Below are 19,122 nucleotides of genomic sequence, written 5' to 3' on the forward strand. Positions count from 1 at the left end.
GCGCGCGACACAAACTAATCAAACACAGCTGTAACAAAAAGTTGTGGCCGGCGAGACTCCTGCTTAAGGGTCTGACACAACAATAGACACAGTAACTCTTTCATAAATCCACAGCAGAGTCCAAGTGCAATCAAACAGCTTCAGCTCGGAACACACACGCTATACTACACTACACAAACTGTGGCAAACTGATCAGGCAGGCCGGCATGAAGCTGGACTCTCTGATGACGGTGGCAGAGAAGAGGTCTATGGACAAACTACTGAACATCATGGACGATGCCAGTCACCCTCTGCACACCATCATCAGCAACCAGAGGAGCCTGTTCAGTGACAGAATGCTCCTTCCCAAGTGCAGGACGAACAGACTTAAAAACTCCTTTGTCCCTCACGCCATCAGACTGTACAACTCCTCTCTGGGGAGGAGGAGGGGGAACAGGAGGACAGAGGACGGGAAGGAGCAGTAGCCTAGCCTGACAATAAGCATGGGCGCCGCCAGGGGGGGAAAGGTTAGAACAATTCTAGGGGCCCAGCACTGGCATGGGGCCCTTTAAGGGGCTGATAATATGCTTTTAATGATTTTAATAAGACTTTTGAAATAACAACAATGCAATATTCCATCTGGTAAAATGAGCTAATTGAACAAGGTTGTCTATTTCTTGAGTTCTTCAACATATTGTCATTTAACCCTCCCCCTTTTGCGAAATGGTACTGTACGGTCCAGTTCTGGTAGAAGCGCGATGCGTTAAATCTGTGTGCTGATCAGTGCAACGCTACTTGCTGCTGTGTCGCGGTGCAGCAGCCAGCCAGCCAGCAGTGGAGTGCGTACAGTCTATGATCGCTAAATATGAAGAGTGGCTGTCAAAAACGTAAAGAAAGGCAGCTGAAAGCTGAGAGGGACCGGAGAGGCAGGCAACTGGTCACTCAGTTTTTCCCAAAGAAAGGTAGCCATCGCTCACAGGTGTGTTCAAAATATTAGCGAATGGTAAATGAACAGTATGAACGTGGTTGGATTAGCCTATCAAGAGAACACTTTTACAGTTTGTACAGTGACATTTTTTCCATTTTAATAACTGAACTGACTTGTGTGATAAACAAGATGAAATATTACGTTATGCTGGTGCTAATAACTAGTGCTCATAACCGGTTTCATAACTAATGAGGTGCCCTAAATATGCCCAGATTCAGCCTCAGGGGGACCTCCGCCCTACCAAACCACTGAACCCCCCTTTGGAGAAGGAGGTAAGCAGCAATACAACCCATAAATGCTTTAGGATTGAAGTTTTTAATGAGCGAGCGCCATATACAGTTTGCTATATACAGTGCAATTGTGACGAGGGTGGGCAAAGTTGAGGGGCCCAAAATTCTAATCTTTCATGGGGCCCAAAATTTCTGGCGGCGCCCCTGACAATAAGCAATACCGGACAGTGCGCAATATAAAGTGCAATATCTCTCCTACCGTCCCCCCTTCTCCCCACCTTTTTTTTTAATCTTCCCCCTCCTTCCTCTCTTCCCCATATCTTTTTCTTTTTATATATTTTACATATAAATACTTAATTTATTTTAATTTATCTAGAAGTTTTTTCTCTATTTATTTTCTCTGTTTATCTGTAATCAGGGGTGCAGATCCGATGTCAGGATTGGGGGGGACACAAAAGTGATTTTTTTTTCCCGTATGCAACTCATACCATGCAACCATAAATCACAACTTCATAGAGGCTCGCCACATCATTCAAAAAGTACTGCACAGGGAATCATTTGTCTGAAAATACATTTGTTTGTGCAATTTTGAATAATTTAGGGGATTTTTATTTGGGGGGGGGACAATTCATGTTTTTCAGAAATTGGGGGGGGGGGTCATGTCCCCCCCATCCCCCCCGGGATCTGCACCCATGTCTGTAATGATGCTGCTGGAATCTTAATTTCCCTGAGGGAACCCTCCCAAAGGGGTCAATAAAGTTTTATCTAATCTAATCTACACTACCGTTCAAAAGTTTGGGGTCACTTTGAAATGTCCTTATTTTTGAAAGAAAAGCACTGTTCTTTTCAATGCAGATCACTTTAAACTAATCAGAAATGCACTCTATACATTGCTAATGTGGTAAATGACTATTCTAGCTGCAAATGTCTGGTTTTTGGTGCAATATCTCCATAGGTGTATAGAGGCCCATTTCCAGCAACTCTCACTCCAGTGTTCTAATGGTACAATGTGTTTGCTCATTGCCTCAGAAGGCTAATGGATGATTAGAAAACCCTTGTACAATCATGTTAGCACAGCTGAAAACAGTTGAGCTCTTTAGAGAAGCTATAAAACTGACCTTCCTTTGAGCAGATTGAGTTTCTGGAGCATCACATTTGTGGGCTCGATTAAATGCTCAAAATGGCCAGAAAAATGTCTTGACTATATTTTCTAGTCATTTTACAACTTATGGTGGTAAATAAAAGTGTGACTTTTCATGGAAAACACAAAATTGTCTGGGTGACCCCAAACTTTTGAACGCTAGTGTAAATGCCTGTAACGTTAAGACACCAAGAGTGCCATTTCTCTTTTTACTTAAAAGATAATTTTAAAAGATATCTCTCTCTCTCTCACACACACACACACACACACACGTCTTTAAACCTTTTCGGGTCCGAGTTTTGCCATTGAAGCTTGGCAAGATCAAACATCTTTGAAAGCTACTTCGCACTCACTTGCTCGCTCAAATACTCAACATTATCACACACAAATACACTACAACCACTCCAGTTAAAATGCTCAAAATGGCCAGAAAAATGTCTTGGCTGTATTTTCTAGTCATTTTACAACTTATGGTGGGAAATAAAAGTGTGACTTTTCATGGAAAACACAAAATTGTCTGGGTGACCCCAAACTTTTGAACGGTAGTAATTAGTGCGCATCGTGCACCATGAATCCGTGTAGAATAGAATAGAATAGAATAGAATAGAATAGAATAGAAGTGTGCACTTTTTTTTTAGGAGGCAGCCCTGCTTCTTCTTTGCGTTGTGTTCTGTGCGCGCGCGGTGACGTCAACACTTCTGTGTTCTGCGCTTGAGAGAAGTCACTCCAATCCGGCGGCTCACGCGCACAGTTAACCAAACGGGAGGAAGGAGAGAGAGAGAGAGAGAGAGAGAGAGAGAGAAGGAGAGAGATAGAAAGAGGGAAGGAGAGAGATAGAAAGAGGGAAGGAGAGAGATAGAAGGAGAGAGAGAGAGAGGACTTTACGCGTAAATCGGTGAAGAGCAGCAGGCGCAGGCTGCTGGAGCAGTGTTTGTGCGCACCCTGTTACTGAGAGCCCGGAAGGTTTTGCGCTGTTTCCCCTGCAGCTCAGGGGTTCGCGTCCGCGCCGCTCCGGCAATGGATAGAGTTGTAACTTGTCTCCTGGCTGCGCTGCTCAGTTCCCCGCTCCCGGTCCGAGGCCAGGTATTCAGAGGTAAGTCCTGCTGCTGTTCCTCAGTCGCACCCTGGCTCTGCTCCGCTCCGCTCTCGGGGCTCTGAGCTTTGTTGCTATGCCCTAAAGTTGCTTCTCCATAGCAACCGGCCCCGACTGGTGAACTTTTCCAGGCTGTGAGCCGGATCAGGCGCTGTCCTGTCCTGTCCTGCTGCACATTCCTGTCCTGCGATCATAACCTGAGCAACTTCACACAGCAACTTCTTATCCTTCTGCATGGTGTTCCTCCCGGCTCCTGAGTGTGTGTGTGTGTGTGTGTGTGTGTGTGTTTGGATGAATGGCGGATCGCTTTACTGCTGTGTAAACTTTGGGACAGAGCTGGAAGCCTGACTCGCTTTCACAACATCTCAGACTACGAGCTTCTTCTGTCCTTTTGGGTCATTCGCGTCTCTAGGAAATTATTAACAGGACACACAAGTAAACATTTCAACACTGTACGTCTTATAACATAACATGGAGAGAGAGAGAGAGTGTGTGTGTGTGTTGAGAGTCGGCTGAAGAAATGACGCGTTACATTGAGGCTGTATTCCAAAACAACAACATGTTCATCTCAAGCTTTAGAGGTTCTTAATGGCACTTGGATTATTCCATGTATTGATAACCTTTGCTATCTACAGGCGCTTGTACAATTCGACTGATATAACAAACAAACAAACCCCTCTTAAAGATCTCTCCCTGAACCTTTTCTTTTGCACTAATTAGACTAACTTTTCCATAACGTCCACTTTTTATTCGGTTTATATACCTATGTTTAAATTCTTTTATCTTAGCTGTTCTAGCACCAAAGACCAAAGCAAATTCCTTGTATGAATCAATAAACTTGATTCTGATTCTGATATTGAGAGCTGAACGTTACAGAACTAGTGCCATTCTGCACATGGTTCGTTTAATCAACACTTAACTGCTCAAATGTTCTTTCTATGTTTTAATTAGGAGTATAAGTCTGAATATTGATCTTTTATGTTATTTTTAATGCTAACAATCGTATTTTGTAATGTCACAACATCAATTCAGCCCTAGGGCTGCGACTGTGGTGATATGAAGTTGTATTCTTAATCAAACCATTACTACTACTACAGAGAGAGAGAGAGAGAGAGAGAGTGTGTGTGTGTGTGTGTGTGTGTGTGTGTGTGTGTGTGTTGAGAGTCGGCTGAAGAAATGACTAGTCTAGCTAGTTACATTATTCCAAAACAACAACAACAACAACAACAACATGTTCATCTCAAGCTTTAGAGGTTCTTAATGGCACTTGGATTATTCCATGTATTGATAACCTTTGCTAAAAAACCCAACATGGGTGTCTGTTACATGAACCTAAGTCTAACATGTAACGGTTGACATTTAGGTCACTCAACAAAATTGTTTCTGGCTAAGTTAACGCATTTTACTTGGGTGGAAATACTTTCCATAATTTTATTACGTTCACTGAGCAAGTTACTTATTGAGTGTACAGGCGCTTGTACAAGTTCGACTGATGTAACAAGCCAAAAAACAAACAAACAAACAAACAAACAAACAAACAAAACCCCTCTTAAAGATCTCTCTCTGAACCTTTTCTTTTGCACTAACTAGACTAACTTTTCCATTAATGTTGGCTTTTAATTCGGTTTATATACCTCCTTTTGTCTATATTTAAATTCTTTTATCTTAGCTGTTCAAACACCAAAGACCAAAGCAAAGCATTCCTTGTATGAATCAATAAACTGGATTCTGATTCTGATATTGATTCTGATAGTATTCTTCCAAAACTTTTTCCCTTGAGCATTCAAGTGGCCAGCAGGGGAGTGGATAGCCTAATCCGTGTCTGAGTAAACGCACACACACACACACACAGAGCTCGCAGGCTGCTTGTTTGAACTGCTCTAACTGGCTAGAAGTCTAATCTTATCAAACCAAGCCGTTACTTTTTATAGAGGCTGATCATCCCTCTAGTGTTAGACTCCACTTACAGGCTACATGCAGGGGCTACAGGTCACTATTCAGTTTAGTACGTGGGAAAAAAAACCCCAACATGTTGAATAAAGACTGCTTGAATTTGAATTTTATATACCCTTTTATAGTTTGTCCACTCTCTTCCTTCCTTCCTTCCTTCCTTCCTTCCTTCCTTCCTTCCTTTCTTTCTTTCTCTTCTGTCATGTGTGTTGTATTTGCTTTCCAGACAGAATGAACAACCCCTAGAATAAACAGACTTTTTTTTTGCTTCGTGTGTGTGTGTGTGTGTGTGTGTGTGTGTTACTTGGTAAAGTTTTCAGATGCACATTTCCAGTTATAACATGTCCCCCTCTGGCTATTTATATTGCTGGGTGTAAACTGCTTTTTTGGACCTCTTTAGGGAAGCCAGCTGATTTTAAGGAGTTCCTCTGACAGCCATCACTCCTGTGGCTCGTGCTGTCTCATTATTATCACCAAGAAAAAAAGTGTTTTATTCAAAGCAAATGTTTTCCACAAATCCAGTATTAATTGTTATGTCCTGTTCTTTTGTGTATGCATGATTTTTTTTTTTAAACACATGGCGCACAGCTGGCACGGTCACGGTGTGTCTTGCTGTTCTCATAGTGTCCTGATGGGGGCAGTATCGCACACGGACCCGGACCTCCAACAGTTCATACCATTACTTCTAACATAGATGATAAAAATAATGCCTTCTACACTGTACAAGTTTCCAACCCTGGTCCTGGATTATCCCCTGTCCTATACACACTCTTTTTTACTTTTACACACACACACACACACACACACACACACACACACACACACACACACACACACACACACACACTTCAAGTCAGGAAAGGCTGTTAATTATCTGATTACTTGTGATTTGTTGAATCAGGTGTGTTAGAGGTGCACTCCTGGGGTACTTCAGGAACTGGGTTTCGAACCTGTGCCCTAGACATTTGAGCAGTGAGTCATTTGAGGCTGTTGTTCTTTGAAGAACTGACATGCGTGGAATTATTTACAGCATTCAGTTTTTATTTGAAAGTGTGTTTTTCTTTGATCATAGGAAATATTCAGTCCACCCAAATATCCTAAACTGTGATGTGTTGTTGTTGTTTTTTGCATATTAAGTTATTGTTCACAAAGAAAAACATTTTTATTCTGCTACCAGTTGTTATTGTCGGTTACTAACATGTTGATATAATTGTACCAGCGACCCTAATGCACTAAAGAATTATTATTCTTTATTTTTATTTGGCCAGTGACGTGAAAGGATATCCTGTCTGAATCTCCCAGCTGGGTCATGTTTTACATTCTCTTCCGTGGATTTACTCACACACTCGCTCTTCTCGACATTGTTTTTGAGTCCCATTGTTTTCTCTAAGCTCTGCTGCTGGTGTATTTACACTCATGACCACCACAGAAGGACTTGGATCAGGCTGATCATTGCATATTTCTGAGATAAACAGCTTACAGATAATTAGCACAATTACTACGGGGTAACTGGTGTACTACAAGGCTGCGTCTTTTAACAGACTTAACAGTGCCTTTTTGATTACAAGCACATTGTATTTTGAGCAAGTTGGCCTTTGGCCTGATATTAAACTATTATACTATTAATCATGACATTCCTAATTAATGTTACAGTCGAAAATAAATCAAGAAGACGATTCATACAGTACTTTGACCATGTTAGATATGGTACTTTTATTTATGAACTTATTTGATAGATGATAGCTCAGTCAAATGCAAAGAACAATAGTCCATTAAAGCTCATAAAAGACTCATATGATAACTGTCCGTCCATCCATTATCTGTAGCCGCTTATCCTGTGCAGGGTCACGGGCAAGCTGGATCCTGTCTCAGCTGACTACGGGCGAAAGGCGGGGTACACCTTGGACAAGTTGCCAGGTCATCACAGGGCGACACATAGACACAGACAACCATTCACACTCACATTCACACCTACGGTCAATTTAGAGTCACCAGTTAACCTAACCTGCATGTCTTTGGACTGTGGGGGAAACCGGAGCACCCGGAGGAAACCCACGCGGACACGGGGAGAACATGCAAACTCCACACAGAAAGGCCCTCGTTGGCCGCTGGGCTTGAACCCAGAAACTTCTTGCTGTGAGGTGACAGCGCTAACCGCTACACCACCGTGCCGCCCCGTATGATAACTGTTTTGCGATTATTGTGTTCTTTAATATGTGGTTTGATTTAAACTGACTTCCGGTTTGAGTTTTTGTTTTTTTGGAGATTTTTGTGGGCTGTTGAAGATGTCAGAGAGAGACAGCGAGAGAAAGAGAGTTGTGTGACTCAACCTGTGTTATTTCCTCCGTCTTGTCTGTCAGTTATGTTTTAAACTTGAAATGATATTTGAGTAATTCTGCAGTCTTGGATGATCAGTCAGGTTTATGTGTAATCACAGAGGTTTAGTGTGTAAGAAGCTACAGTCTCAGACCAGCTGTCAGCATGCTTTAATTGTACCATATAATGTTCGCGGTTGATCTTTTCGAGTCAATGGAGAATGAAATTGGATCCCCCTTATATGCGAGTCAGCCAGATTATAACAGCCAGAGTAATAACAGTGTTAAAATGTGGTATTAACTGAGAATATTGATATTGAGTCGCCTTCTCATTTCAAACTTGCCTCATTTTGTGTCTACACATACTCAGCCTGTGCAGGGTGAAAATGACCGCCCGTTTGTTATGGGTCTGCGCTGTGTGCATTTTTAGCAGCCTGTTACAGAATTCCAACAGCCTGGTATTTGTCGTGGCTGAGCTCTGTAAACACATCGCGCTGGATGCGTGACCCTGCTCCTGTCCAAGCCCTATCCCATCCCCCAAAACACACACACACACACATTTGTCTCACTATCCTTGTGAGAACCTTCCATTGGCATAATTATTCTCATCTCATCTCATTATCTCTAGCCGCTTTATCCTTCTACAGGGTCGCAGGCAAGCTGGAGCCTATCCCAGCTGACTACGGGCGAAAGGCGGGGTACACCCTGGACAAATTGCCAGGTCATCACAGGGCTGACACATAGACACAGACAACCATTCACACTCACATTCACACCTACGGTCAATTTAGAGTCACCAGTTAACCTAACCTGCATGTCTTTGGACTGTGGGGGAAACCGGAGCACCCGGAGGAAACCCACGCAGACACGGGGAGAACATGCAAACTCCGCACAGAAAGGCCGTCGCCGGCCACGGGGCTCGAACCCGGACCTTCTTGCTGTGAGGCGACAGCGCTAACCACTACACCACCGTGCCACCCGGCATAATTATTATTGCAGTTAATTAATGCTGTGCCTGCACCTAAACCTAACCCTAACCTTTATCTCAGTAATGAAAAGGAAACTTTTTGACTCTTTTAAAAAAATTTTGGTTAAAAAAAAACAACAGCAATTTCTTTGTGGGGACCATCTAAATGTCCCCACAAGGTTGAAATTGTCAGATTTTACTATCCTTGTGGGGACATTTGGTCCTCAGTAGTATATAAACACACACTTACACACTTACTTAAATGCACAAAGTCTAACGCAGGCTTTCAAAAACACGCATACATGTTCGCATATTAGTCTGTTCTTTTAAAATGTCTTCACAAGCAAATGCAGAAACTAGCATCAGGATACCTAATGCAGAGATACTATTTGTGAGAATTGTATGAAGATGAAACTACCTTGGCAAGCATTCAAGGTTGCATGGGCTATTCTTTGTTTGCAATCATGTGACTTTTTGCCACCTGGTTCACTTCCGGTTTCCAAGTGACGGGCAACAATCGAAGATAGACTCCAAGCCAAGCACGTGTCTGTCGTCATTTTGTGGAAAACATTCTACATCTGACTATGTTAACGGACAAGAACTAAACAAAATATATACAATCGATTGGGGCGGCACGGTGGTGTAGTGGTTAGCGCTGTCACCTCACAGCAAGAAGGTCCGGGTTCGAGCCCCGTGGCCGGCGAGAGCCTTTCTGTGCGGAGTTTGCATGTTCTCCCCGTGTCCGCGTGGGTTTCCTCCGGGTGCTCCGGTTTCCCCCACAGTCCAAAGACATGCAGGTTAGGTTAACTGGTGACTCTAAATTGACCGTAGGTGTGAATGTGAGTGTGAATGGTTGTCTGTGTCTATGTGTCAGCCCTGTGATGACCTGGCGACTTGTCCAGGGTGTACCCCGCCTTTCGCCCGTAGTCAGCTGGGATAGGCTCCAGCTTGCCCGCGACCCTGTAGAACAGGATAAAGCGGCTAGAGATAATGAGATGAGATGAGACAATCGATTGGACCCCTACAGCTTAAAAGAGACGGACTTTTCAAGCCATTTCAACAACTTTCCAAACATACAGTTTCCGGACATTTCCAATTGTCTGGTAGTTCAAACATCGTTTCACATGAAGAATCAAATGAAAGCTTTCAAAAGTCTTGAAGCCTTTAAGTTCTTCATCTGTGGCTGGGTTCATGATGTTGGAATAAGACTTCTAAAGGACGATAAGATAAAACTTTATTATCCGTAAAACGGAAATTTGATTTACATGATCTACCAGATGCCCCCAAGACATAGAAACAACACACATCAAACAACATCAACAAACATTCATCATAAAAAATAATTTAAAAACTAGTTGAAAAAAACTAGTATGTGGTCTACAATAATGTGCTCATTTGATCTTCCTCTGGTTTAAGAGTGTGATGGAATGTGGCGCCTCCTATTTTTGCAAGAGTAAGTAACATAAGCCGAAGTGTCGTATGTGATTCGAGTCGGAGCTGTTGTAGGCATTTTTGCAAGGATAACTTGCATTTTATTTCATGACATTTCAAACATAGCTCACACTTATGAATTGACATCATTGGACAACCTGAAAAAAGACGTAAACAATCGGGTTTCAATCGAGGCCGACCTACAAACTAGTTTCATCGTTTCATCGACGGTTTGTTTTACGACACCCAAACTACAAGAAAACTCATTTAACATGTGAAGTTTTAATTTTAGATCAATAACCCTTTGGTGACTGACCCCTTGAAAATGGTTCCTCCAGGAACGATGACTTTTCAGTTGTCAAGACAACGGAAAAACTAAAATACAAAAACAGAAAGATACGTCACAATGCTCTTGTGCACAAAACAAAATGCTCTTGTATTTTAGTTTTTCCGTTGTCTTGACAACTGAAACGTCATCGTTCCTGGAGGAACCATTTTCAAGGGGTCAGTCACCAAAGGAATAAACTTGATGGACATACCTTTAACAAAATGATCGCTGCAAATATGAGCTTGTGGACTCGCGATTCCTTTCGAACACATTGAAAGATTTGCGAGCCATTTTTCATGGCGTCTTTTTGAGATTTTTCGTTCTCTCACCCTTGTGCACAACTTCTTTTGGTATCGTATAATACCTTTTGTCTTTTTCTCGATTTGATCGGTTTGAACATCCAAATACAAAGCAACAATCTGGCATATTTGGAGGCGAAACGCAAGAAACTACTGCAAAGTGACTGGAAACAAATATGATGCTCGCCCGTCAGCTGGAAATCTGAATACATAATGAGGCGGATCACTACTGGAAGTGACGTCTACTGCAAACAAAGAGTTCTCTGTAGTTTCACGCTGGCTGTCGTGTACCAGTGCTCTACTACTGCAGGAGGCACTATTCATATTTAATGACAATTTCCATAGCTACAGGAAGAAGTTTGCCTGCTGCACACTGCACTATGGTGAGTTGTTGGAAATACATTAACCAATCAGATAAGAGCAAATCTATTGCTAGGGAGACAGACACCGCAAAGATGGACACTGAAATACTTGGAGCGGTCACTTTTGTCTTGGCTTCGGCCTTTATTTCGCTCAAGTAAGTATCACTTCTGGAACAAAACAGAATAGATGCTCTGGTCAAAAGATAATTTGCCATTATTTTAACATTTATAAGTCAAAATAACCACATTATTCTGTTAATAAAACATTTTGTAATCTCTTTAAAAGACTACTAGTCTCAATCACATATGCTGTAACTAATAACTGACACATACGTCACAAAAACGATGGCAAAAACAATCATTTAATTCTCATCTCAGCAAAAAAAGAAAAAAGGACATGGTCCACACTGTAAAAAATGTAACTTGCAAAATTGTTGAGTGAAAAAAGGATTCTAAGTTGAATGAACAAATTTCCCTTCTAATTGTTCAAGTAACTAAAAAATCATAGTTGAGATGCCTTTCCTTCGCCACAAGTTCATAGGAATTGGAAAATTAAGTTAAGTGAACTTATATATTCAAGTGCTGATTGACACCCCTTAACCAATGCCACTGCGCATGCGCACTTCACAAGTTCGAAAGTTTCAACGGTCGGGTGGAGTGAGAAGTCCGTGGAAACTTGACACGAGATGTTGTATAGAGATCTTGCATGTGACGTCACAGCCGATCCAGATTGTAACAGACGCCATCTTGTCGGTCAAACGCCATATTTCCGCCTTCTACTTCTACTTCTGGTTCTACTTCTGCTTCTACTTCTACCTTTTCTTCTGGAAAACCCTACTATATACAGTTCTACTACAACGGCTGCGGCTACAAGCTCTCCCTACCTGTGCACGTTTTTTATGTTTTTTGTGTGTATTTTTGCTTGTTGTTCGTCTGTACCGGACTTCAATATCCACTACAACCGTATGGACTTACTGGACATTGGTTTCCAGCAGAAAATGACGGTTTGTAGCGATTTTCCGGATGAGATAGCGAGACCAGCGGGGTCTCCGTGGATTATCATCGGGTCTGGCAGGCGAAGGAGGCGGCGTCGGGAGCGGAAGCAAAAGCGAGGCTGCAGAGCCGGCCTGTTGACTAAGCTCAGAAAACAGCCACTCAAATCTCCACTGCCAAGCCTCTACCTCTCCAACGCCAGATCCATGGTAAACAAGACGGACGATTTGGAATTACAGCTGGAATTACCCTATTCTATTCTATTCTGTTCTATTCTATTCTATTCTATTCTATTCTATTCTATAATTGGCTGGTCAGTGCTATACTAGATACTACTGATATATCTAGTATCAGTACTAGAAATACTTAAGTGACTTACCTGTCCAATGAGGATTGTTATTTTCTTGTTTACAAGATGCCACATCTGAGGGCGGCTGACAAATCCTGAATTTCTGTAAAGATAACTGTCCAGAAATTTATAAGCATGCAGTGCTTCACCACTGAACAACGAGGGAAAGTTAACGAGGTAATTATACACGTCTGGGTATTCCACCTCTGGCAGTTCAATATCCACTGACACGGTCATGAAAACTACGTCCGGTAATCGATAAGGGTCACTAATCTGTAGGTCGTTTATTTTAGACATATATCTAATTATCTGTTCATTAGAAAAATGAGCCGTGTAGTCCGTCGGTTGAAATTTATCCATTTTGTATACGAGTGCAGCAGTATTCAGCGGTGTTTTTTACCGACAAGATGGTGGCTGTTTACATTCCGGTAACGTGACTGCAAGATCTAAGCTTTCCTCAACAGAGGCCAGGGAATTCCCTCCTTGTATGTCGGTATTTATTTCTGTTTGTGTAATAATAGGCAAAGTGAAGTAGAACTTAAGTGTTGAGAGGTTTGTGTTAACTAAAAAATGTAATGCACACTAAATCATTGTAAAAAAAAAAAAACAGTCAAGCCAACTTAAAAATGTAACGCAACCTGCTGCCAAAGGATTTTGAGTAAACTCAACTTAGAACCATGATGTGCCAACTTGCTCTTCTAAGTTCATCTCATCTCATTATCTCTAGCCGCTTTATCCTTCTACAGGGTCGCAGGCAAGCTGGAGCCTATCCCAGCTGACTACGGGCGAAAGGCGGGGTACACCCTGGACAAGTCGCCAGGTCATCACAGGGCTCTTCTAAGTTAATTGGCATTATTATTTCAATTTATTTCAACTAAACAATTTGTTGGACTGAACTTCTAGTCAAGTCAACATAAAATACTCTTCTATGTGAACTTAAAAGAATAATATAGGGCGTCATGGCTTGGGTGGATAAGGCGGCATACCATAAATCCAGGGACCCGGATTCGATTATGACCTGAGGTTGTTTCCCAATCCTTCCCTGTCTCTCTTTCCTGCTCATTTCCTGTCTCTACACTGTCCTATCCAATAAACGTGGAAAAAGACCAAAAAAATCTTTTAAAAAAGGATAACTTAATGTTTTTTGTGCCAACTTGCTTTTCCAAGTTAATTGGAATGATTATTTCAGTTTATTTCAACATTACAATTTGAATGCACTGAACTTGCTAAATAAAGTAAGGTCAACATAAAATACTCATCTGTGTCGACTTAAAAGAGCAAGTCAGCACAACTATTTGGCCCGGAGTTGAGTTTACTCAAAATCCTTTGGCAGCAGGTTGCGTTACATTTTTAAGTTGGCTTGACTAATTTTTTTTTACAGTGCAGGAGATGGCTGCTGAAGAGGAAAAGGGGCTGACAGAGCTCCTGAAAGGCTTACTTTCTTTTTCAGATTCTGAAGTTTGTACTGTTTCGCCCTCGGGTTCCACATGTAGTCATGTTCTGTATGTGAATTAGATCCGAACAATAAGTTAGCAGAGGTGGACAAAGTACCCCACTTCATTACTTCAGTCAAAGTACAGATCTCACTGGTCAAATGTTACTCCGATACAAGTGAAAGTTGTCCAGTCCAATTTTTATTTAAGTTAAAGTACTGAAGTACTTGCTTTTAAAAATACTTAAGTATTAAAAGTACATTTCCTGTCAATGCATCGTCGTATTATTGCCACAACGCTTACAAAACCTAATGCCGTTACCAAAGACAGAAATGTGAATTCACAAAATGCCATCATGGCATACTGTGCCATCATGGTGGTTTAACGTTAAGCTAGCTAGTCAGTGAAACTCCACCTGACATGCTAGCAAACTCTTTTCAAACTCAAAATTATATTGGGTCGCTAACGCTACTAGAAAAGAAAGATTACTACATTTTGTTTATTTGGCAAGATTATGCTAAAACATTTCTGAAAGGACTTCAGATAAGTTAACGCTATTCATATTAGCGTAACTCCATTTTTACATGCTAACTAACAGTGTCCAAGTTAACTAGCTATGTGTAAACATTAGCCGTGGACAAGGATAAGGCAACTTGGTGAGCAAATCCATAGAAAGTCATGTGACTAACCAGACTGCACAGCTATTGCAATGTTATCGCTGGCTCTAAAAGCACAGACAACTTCATTGCAAGCTTTCTCTTGGAATAAAAGGTTTACAGACCTCAATATGCTTCTGCAGGTTGGACAGTGAGTTTTTGTAGGCTGTGATGTGGTTCATTTTCGGCAAACATTTATAACGAAACAAATCTTTAATCCCTTCAGAAAACCAAAACATGGGTTCATGGGCCATGGGTGTGCGTGCATTCCCCAGAAGAACCGCTTCCTTCTATTCTGCCATCAACTGATCGTGTTCAAATAATGCTACTGGGAAATCATTGAACTTGATTTTATACAGTCTATGGACGTGACGTGACTCTAGTAATTACTGATCGACTGTCTCAGTGTCACCTGCGAAAAAAACAATCACGTTTTAGAAAAGAAAAGAAAAAACATCCACATTCAAAGCTGTTTCATAATAACAAGTAACGAGGACCTTGATAGAAATGTAGTGGAGTAAAAAGTACGATATTTGTCTTTCAAATGTAGTGAAGTTAAAGTCAGAAGTTAAAAAAAAATACTCAAGTAAAGTACAGATACTCAAAAAGCGTACTTAAGTACAGTACTCAAGTAAATGTACTTCATTACTGTCCACCTCTGTAAGTTAGACAATCTCTCTTACAACTAAAAAAAAAAATCATGAGTTGCCCATCACTTTTAACTTGACGCAAGAGAGCTAACGTTATCCCTACATAGCTAGCAATAACTTTCAGCTAATTATGTCAGCAAAAACCACCGCTAGTTAGCTAAATCCCATTCAATCTCTATGGAGCTGTGGTTAGCTAACGGCAGTTTACACTTAGCTGAAAAAAAAATCGATGTCTTAATTACAGCCTGAGCACAAAAAATACATGTCTGTTGCTTTTCAAAGCATTTGATGAGGTAAATTCACCACTTTTGGTTTACACACAACAACTTACCGACATAAAAAGATATAAGTTGTCTTGCTTTTTCTTTGCTCCATTGCCAGAAACACTGCCACCATCTTTGTTGAAAATTTCAGAAGCTCTCAGGTGGTCATGTGATTCGCTGCTAGCACTCTGATTGGATGATCTTAAAAAGTTGCCCAAAATGATCAAAATCGTTCAGATAGAAATTACATTGCCCAATCTCAATGGGAATGTGTCGAAGCGCAATTGCCTGGCAACACTGCTCGGCAACATTGCCCAAAAAGTTGCCCCGTGTATCATCAGCTTGAGAGTTTGTTGGAGACACTGAACATCGTCTCTGCATGAAGCAGGGCTCGACATTAACGCTTGTCCGGGACAAGTGATCCTTTATGTCGGACAAGTTCATCGTCTCAGTTACTTGTCCGATCGGACAAGTGCCAAAATACGCCGATATTCGGGTTACATATCAAATTTATCAGTTTATGCACATGATTTCCGAAGCATCTCACTCGACATATTGTTTTGATGAATCGCCGGATGTTTCTCTTCGGAAAGAGCGATGTGCGCATGCGCAATATTCCGCTTGCGAAACCGGCCAATACCGGTTCGTGTATTTGAGCTGAAAAGTAAACGGTCGTTTATCAGACCCTCCAGGATTTCGCGATGTTGCGATTTGCAACCTCAACGCAAATTCAACCAATCCCCGTGAATTCAGGGCGGTGTTGCAATTATATCCAATCACTGCAACTTTCCCGCAAATTTGACCAATTGTTGGCGTCGTCGAGGTGACGTCGACAAACTACCTTCCGCCTTACTTCCGTGTTTCCGTTCAAGAGAAGCAGCATGTGCAAGTCAGTGTTTATGTAGGCTTAAATTCTGTTACTGAAAGTGTGTTATGTTTACAGTGAAGGACTGTGTGCACTTTACATTATTTTTTACTTAATACAAGAAATTAATGGATGCCAACATTTTTGCCAAAATGGTATTTTATTTTCCATTGTTTAGGCAGCTTCAGCATCATACTGTGAGATTCTGTTCCAATTGTTTTTTTTTCTTCTATGAAGCCTGAGCCATTTATTTTATTAGTTTATAATTATTGTTTAATTTAGTCTTCAGGAGAGACTGCCTGCACACAGTACTAGTATTAATAGTTTGTTTTTCTTACATGAAAGCTGAGGCATTTATATTATATTTTAAGGTAACTTCATGTTGTGCTGTGAGGTTCTCTGCACTTTAACTTTTGAACCAACAGGTGCATTTGGATAAGTAAAGCCTATTTTTCTGCATTTTTGTAGTCCTGGTAATCTTTTATATTGGTAAAGTTGTTTATAGGACCATTTCTCAGTGTCTTTGTTTTTTTAATCAATAGTTTTTCAGTAATAACTTAATATTTAACATATCACTCAATTTTAATCACAAAAAGAGAAAATCGCAACAATTTCTCGCAACTTTCACTTCCTTCCGCAATGTAATCGCAACAAAAACCTAAAAAACACCGCAACTTTCATCGCAACCCTAAATACCATACAGGAGCCACAATTAATAATTAGACAACAACAATTAATCAGTGGAGGATATATATTCAGAGTTAATAATTTAAAAATGAAAATATACTCATCTCATCATCTCTAGCCGCTTTATCCTGTTCTACAGGGTCGCAGGCAAGCTGGAGCCTATCCCAGCTGACTACGGGCGAAAGGCGGGGTACACCCTGGACAAGTCGCCAGGTCATCACAGGGCTGACACATAGACACAGACAGCCATTCACACTCACTTTCACACCTACGGTCAATTTAGAGTCACCAGTTAACCTAACCTGCATGTCTTTGGACTGTGGGGGAAACCAGAGCACCCGGAGGAAACCCACATGGACAGAAGATGCAAACTCCGCACAGAAAGGCCCTCGCCGGCCACGGGGCTCGAACCCGGATCTTCTTGCTGTGAGGCGACAGTACTAACCACTACACCACCGTGCCGCCCGAAAATATACTGTATAATTTTAATTTTCTGGTTTTCAATTTCTCATAAATAAATTAATGATTGATGGAGTCGAATTTTTTTCTGCAGTGAATAGATTGTGTTAAAGTAATTCTGGTGAAATTAGTTTATTACAAATAGTTTTTGTGTGTTTTTTTTTCTCAAATTTTTCTTCGGACAAGTCAACTTCACATTCGGACAAGTAAATTTCCTTTCAACTTGCCCGACAGGACAAGTGGTTTCAAAAGTTAATGTAGAGCCCTGTGAAGTACGCTCATATTTTACACACATTTAAAATATACGTTTTATGTTCGTTTAATCTCATCTCATTATCTCTAGCCGCTTTATCCTTCTACAGGGTCGCAGGCAAGCTGGAGCCTATCCCAGCTGACTACGGGCGAAAGGCAGGGTACACCCTGGACAAGTCGCCAGGTCATCACAGGGCTGACACATAGACACAGACAACCATTCACACCTACGGTCAATTTAGAGTCACCAGTTAACCTAACCTGCATGTCTTTGGACTGTGGGGGAAACCGGAGCACCCGGAGGAAACCCATGCGGACACGGGGAGAACATGCAAACTCCACACAGAAAGGCCCTCGCCGGCCCCGGGGCTCGAACCCAGGACCTTCTTGCTGTGAGGCAACAGCGCTAACCACTACACCACCGTGCCGCCCTGTTCGTTTAATATTTCAGGTAAAAGCTTTATTTTACAGTTTGTAAGGATATTCTGAAAACACACAGGTACGCTGCTCTTTTTAACACTAACGGCTAACAGTTAACAGGTTTCATCTCTAGTCACTGAAGTCCTCGGGTAGTATTGCCCCAGAATTGTTGGGTATAGTGGCAATTCCCATTTCCCCATCAGCACTGTGTCTTTGTGAAAGATGCTGAGCAAACATGGCCACACTAATTAAAATGGGTCTTGTCCTCAAGTGGGCCAAAAACGAACATAAAAGCTAATGGATCAGCTGCTTGCCCTATCAGAAGCCTGCTGAGGAGTGCAGTGTGGACAGGTGGTCTGTTAGTGCCGCACACGATACCATCGCGCCTCATAAATGCTTGCAAATAAACCAACACAGAGGCGATTAAGCAGCCATAACAGGATAGTGGTGATTATGCTGTTATGCTGTTCAGCTGTTTACAAAAGTGAGAATCCTTTGTAGGTGACTATGTCAAACTAAGTGTGCTGGAAAACACAGCTAATTAATCCACAACGGGCCAGAGATGACCCAGTTTCCGAGCTGGCTTTATTAGCGGTTTAAATTGCCTGGGTTACCGGCACTTGTGTTGTGATGCTGACATCTTATTTTCGCTGAGGTGGAACCAGGTGACATGCTGGGCAGGTGGCTGCTTTTCTCTCTGTCTCTCTTCCCCGAACATCACCACAGGCAGATATCTCTATTACTCACTACGGCTCTCCACTGAATCATTAGCAGTTCGGAGGCCTGGTTTAACTCTACCTCAGCGATGTCTCAGTGTTTGTTCGACCTAATTGCAACCAGATCCATTGTTTTATAAAAGGAAGCTGTAAAAGAAGCCCTGGCTGGTGCACGTAGGCACGGATTGTAGACAGGAAATTGGTGTACCTCAGCACGGCGAGCTTGCTCATTTCAAAGGCTAAGCAACGCAGTGCAGGAACAATAGTCTTCTCTGTCTGGCCAGACTGTAGCTGCC

At 41.8% G+C, this 19,122-nt stretch overlaps 1 protein-coding gene across 10 annotated transcripts in view; it reads left to right on the forward strand.

Annotated features, from left to right (window-relative positions):
• The first annotated feature begins 3,059 nt into the window (after window positions 1-3,059).
• Window positions 3,060-19,122, forward strand: part of LOC132887067 (receptor-type tyrosine-protein phosphatase mu-like) — a 521,363-nt gene continuing 505,300 nt past the window's right edge. For all 10 annotated transcript variants that reach the window (XM_060922408.1, XM_060922409.1, XM_060922413.1 and 7 more), the window contains exon 1: window positions 3,060-3,431. In XM_060922408.1, coding sequence (XP_060778391.1) covers window positions 3,356-3,431 — 76 coding nt within the window. In that variant the 5' untranslated portion in view covers window positions 3,060-3,355. The remainder of the gene's footprint in view (window positions 3,432-19,122) is intronic.

The sequence above is a fragment of the Neoarius graeffei genome, chromosome 5, assembly GCF_027579695.1.
Source record: "Neoarius graeffei isolate fNeoGra1 chromosome 5, fNeoGra1.pri, whole genome shotgun sequence".
In the NCBI taxonomy this organism is placed as follows: Eukaryota; Metazoa; Chordata; class Actinopteri; order Siluriformes; family Ariidae; genus Neoarius; species Neoarius graeffei.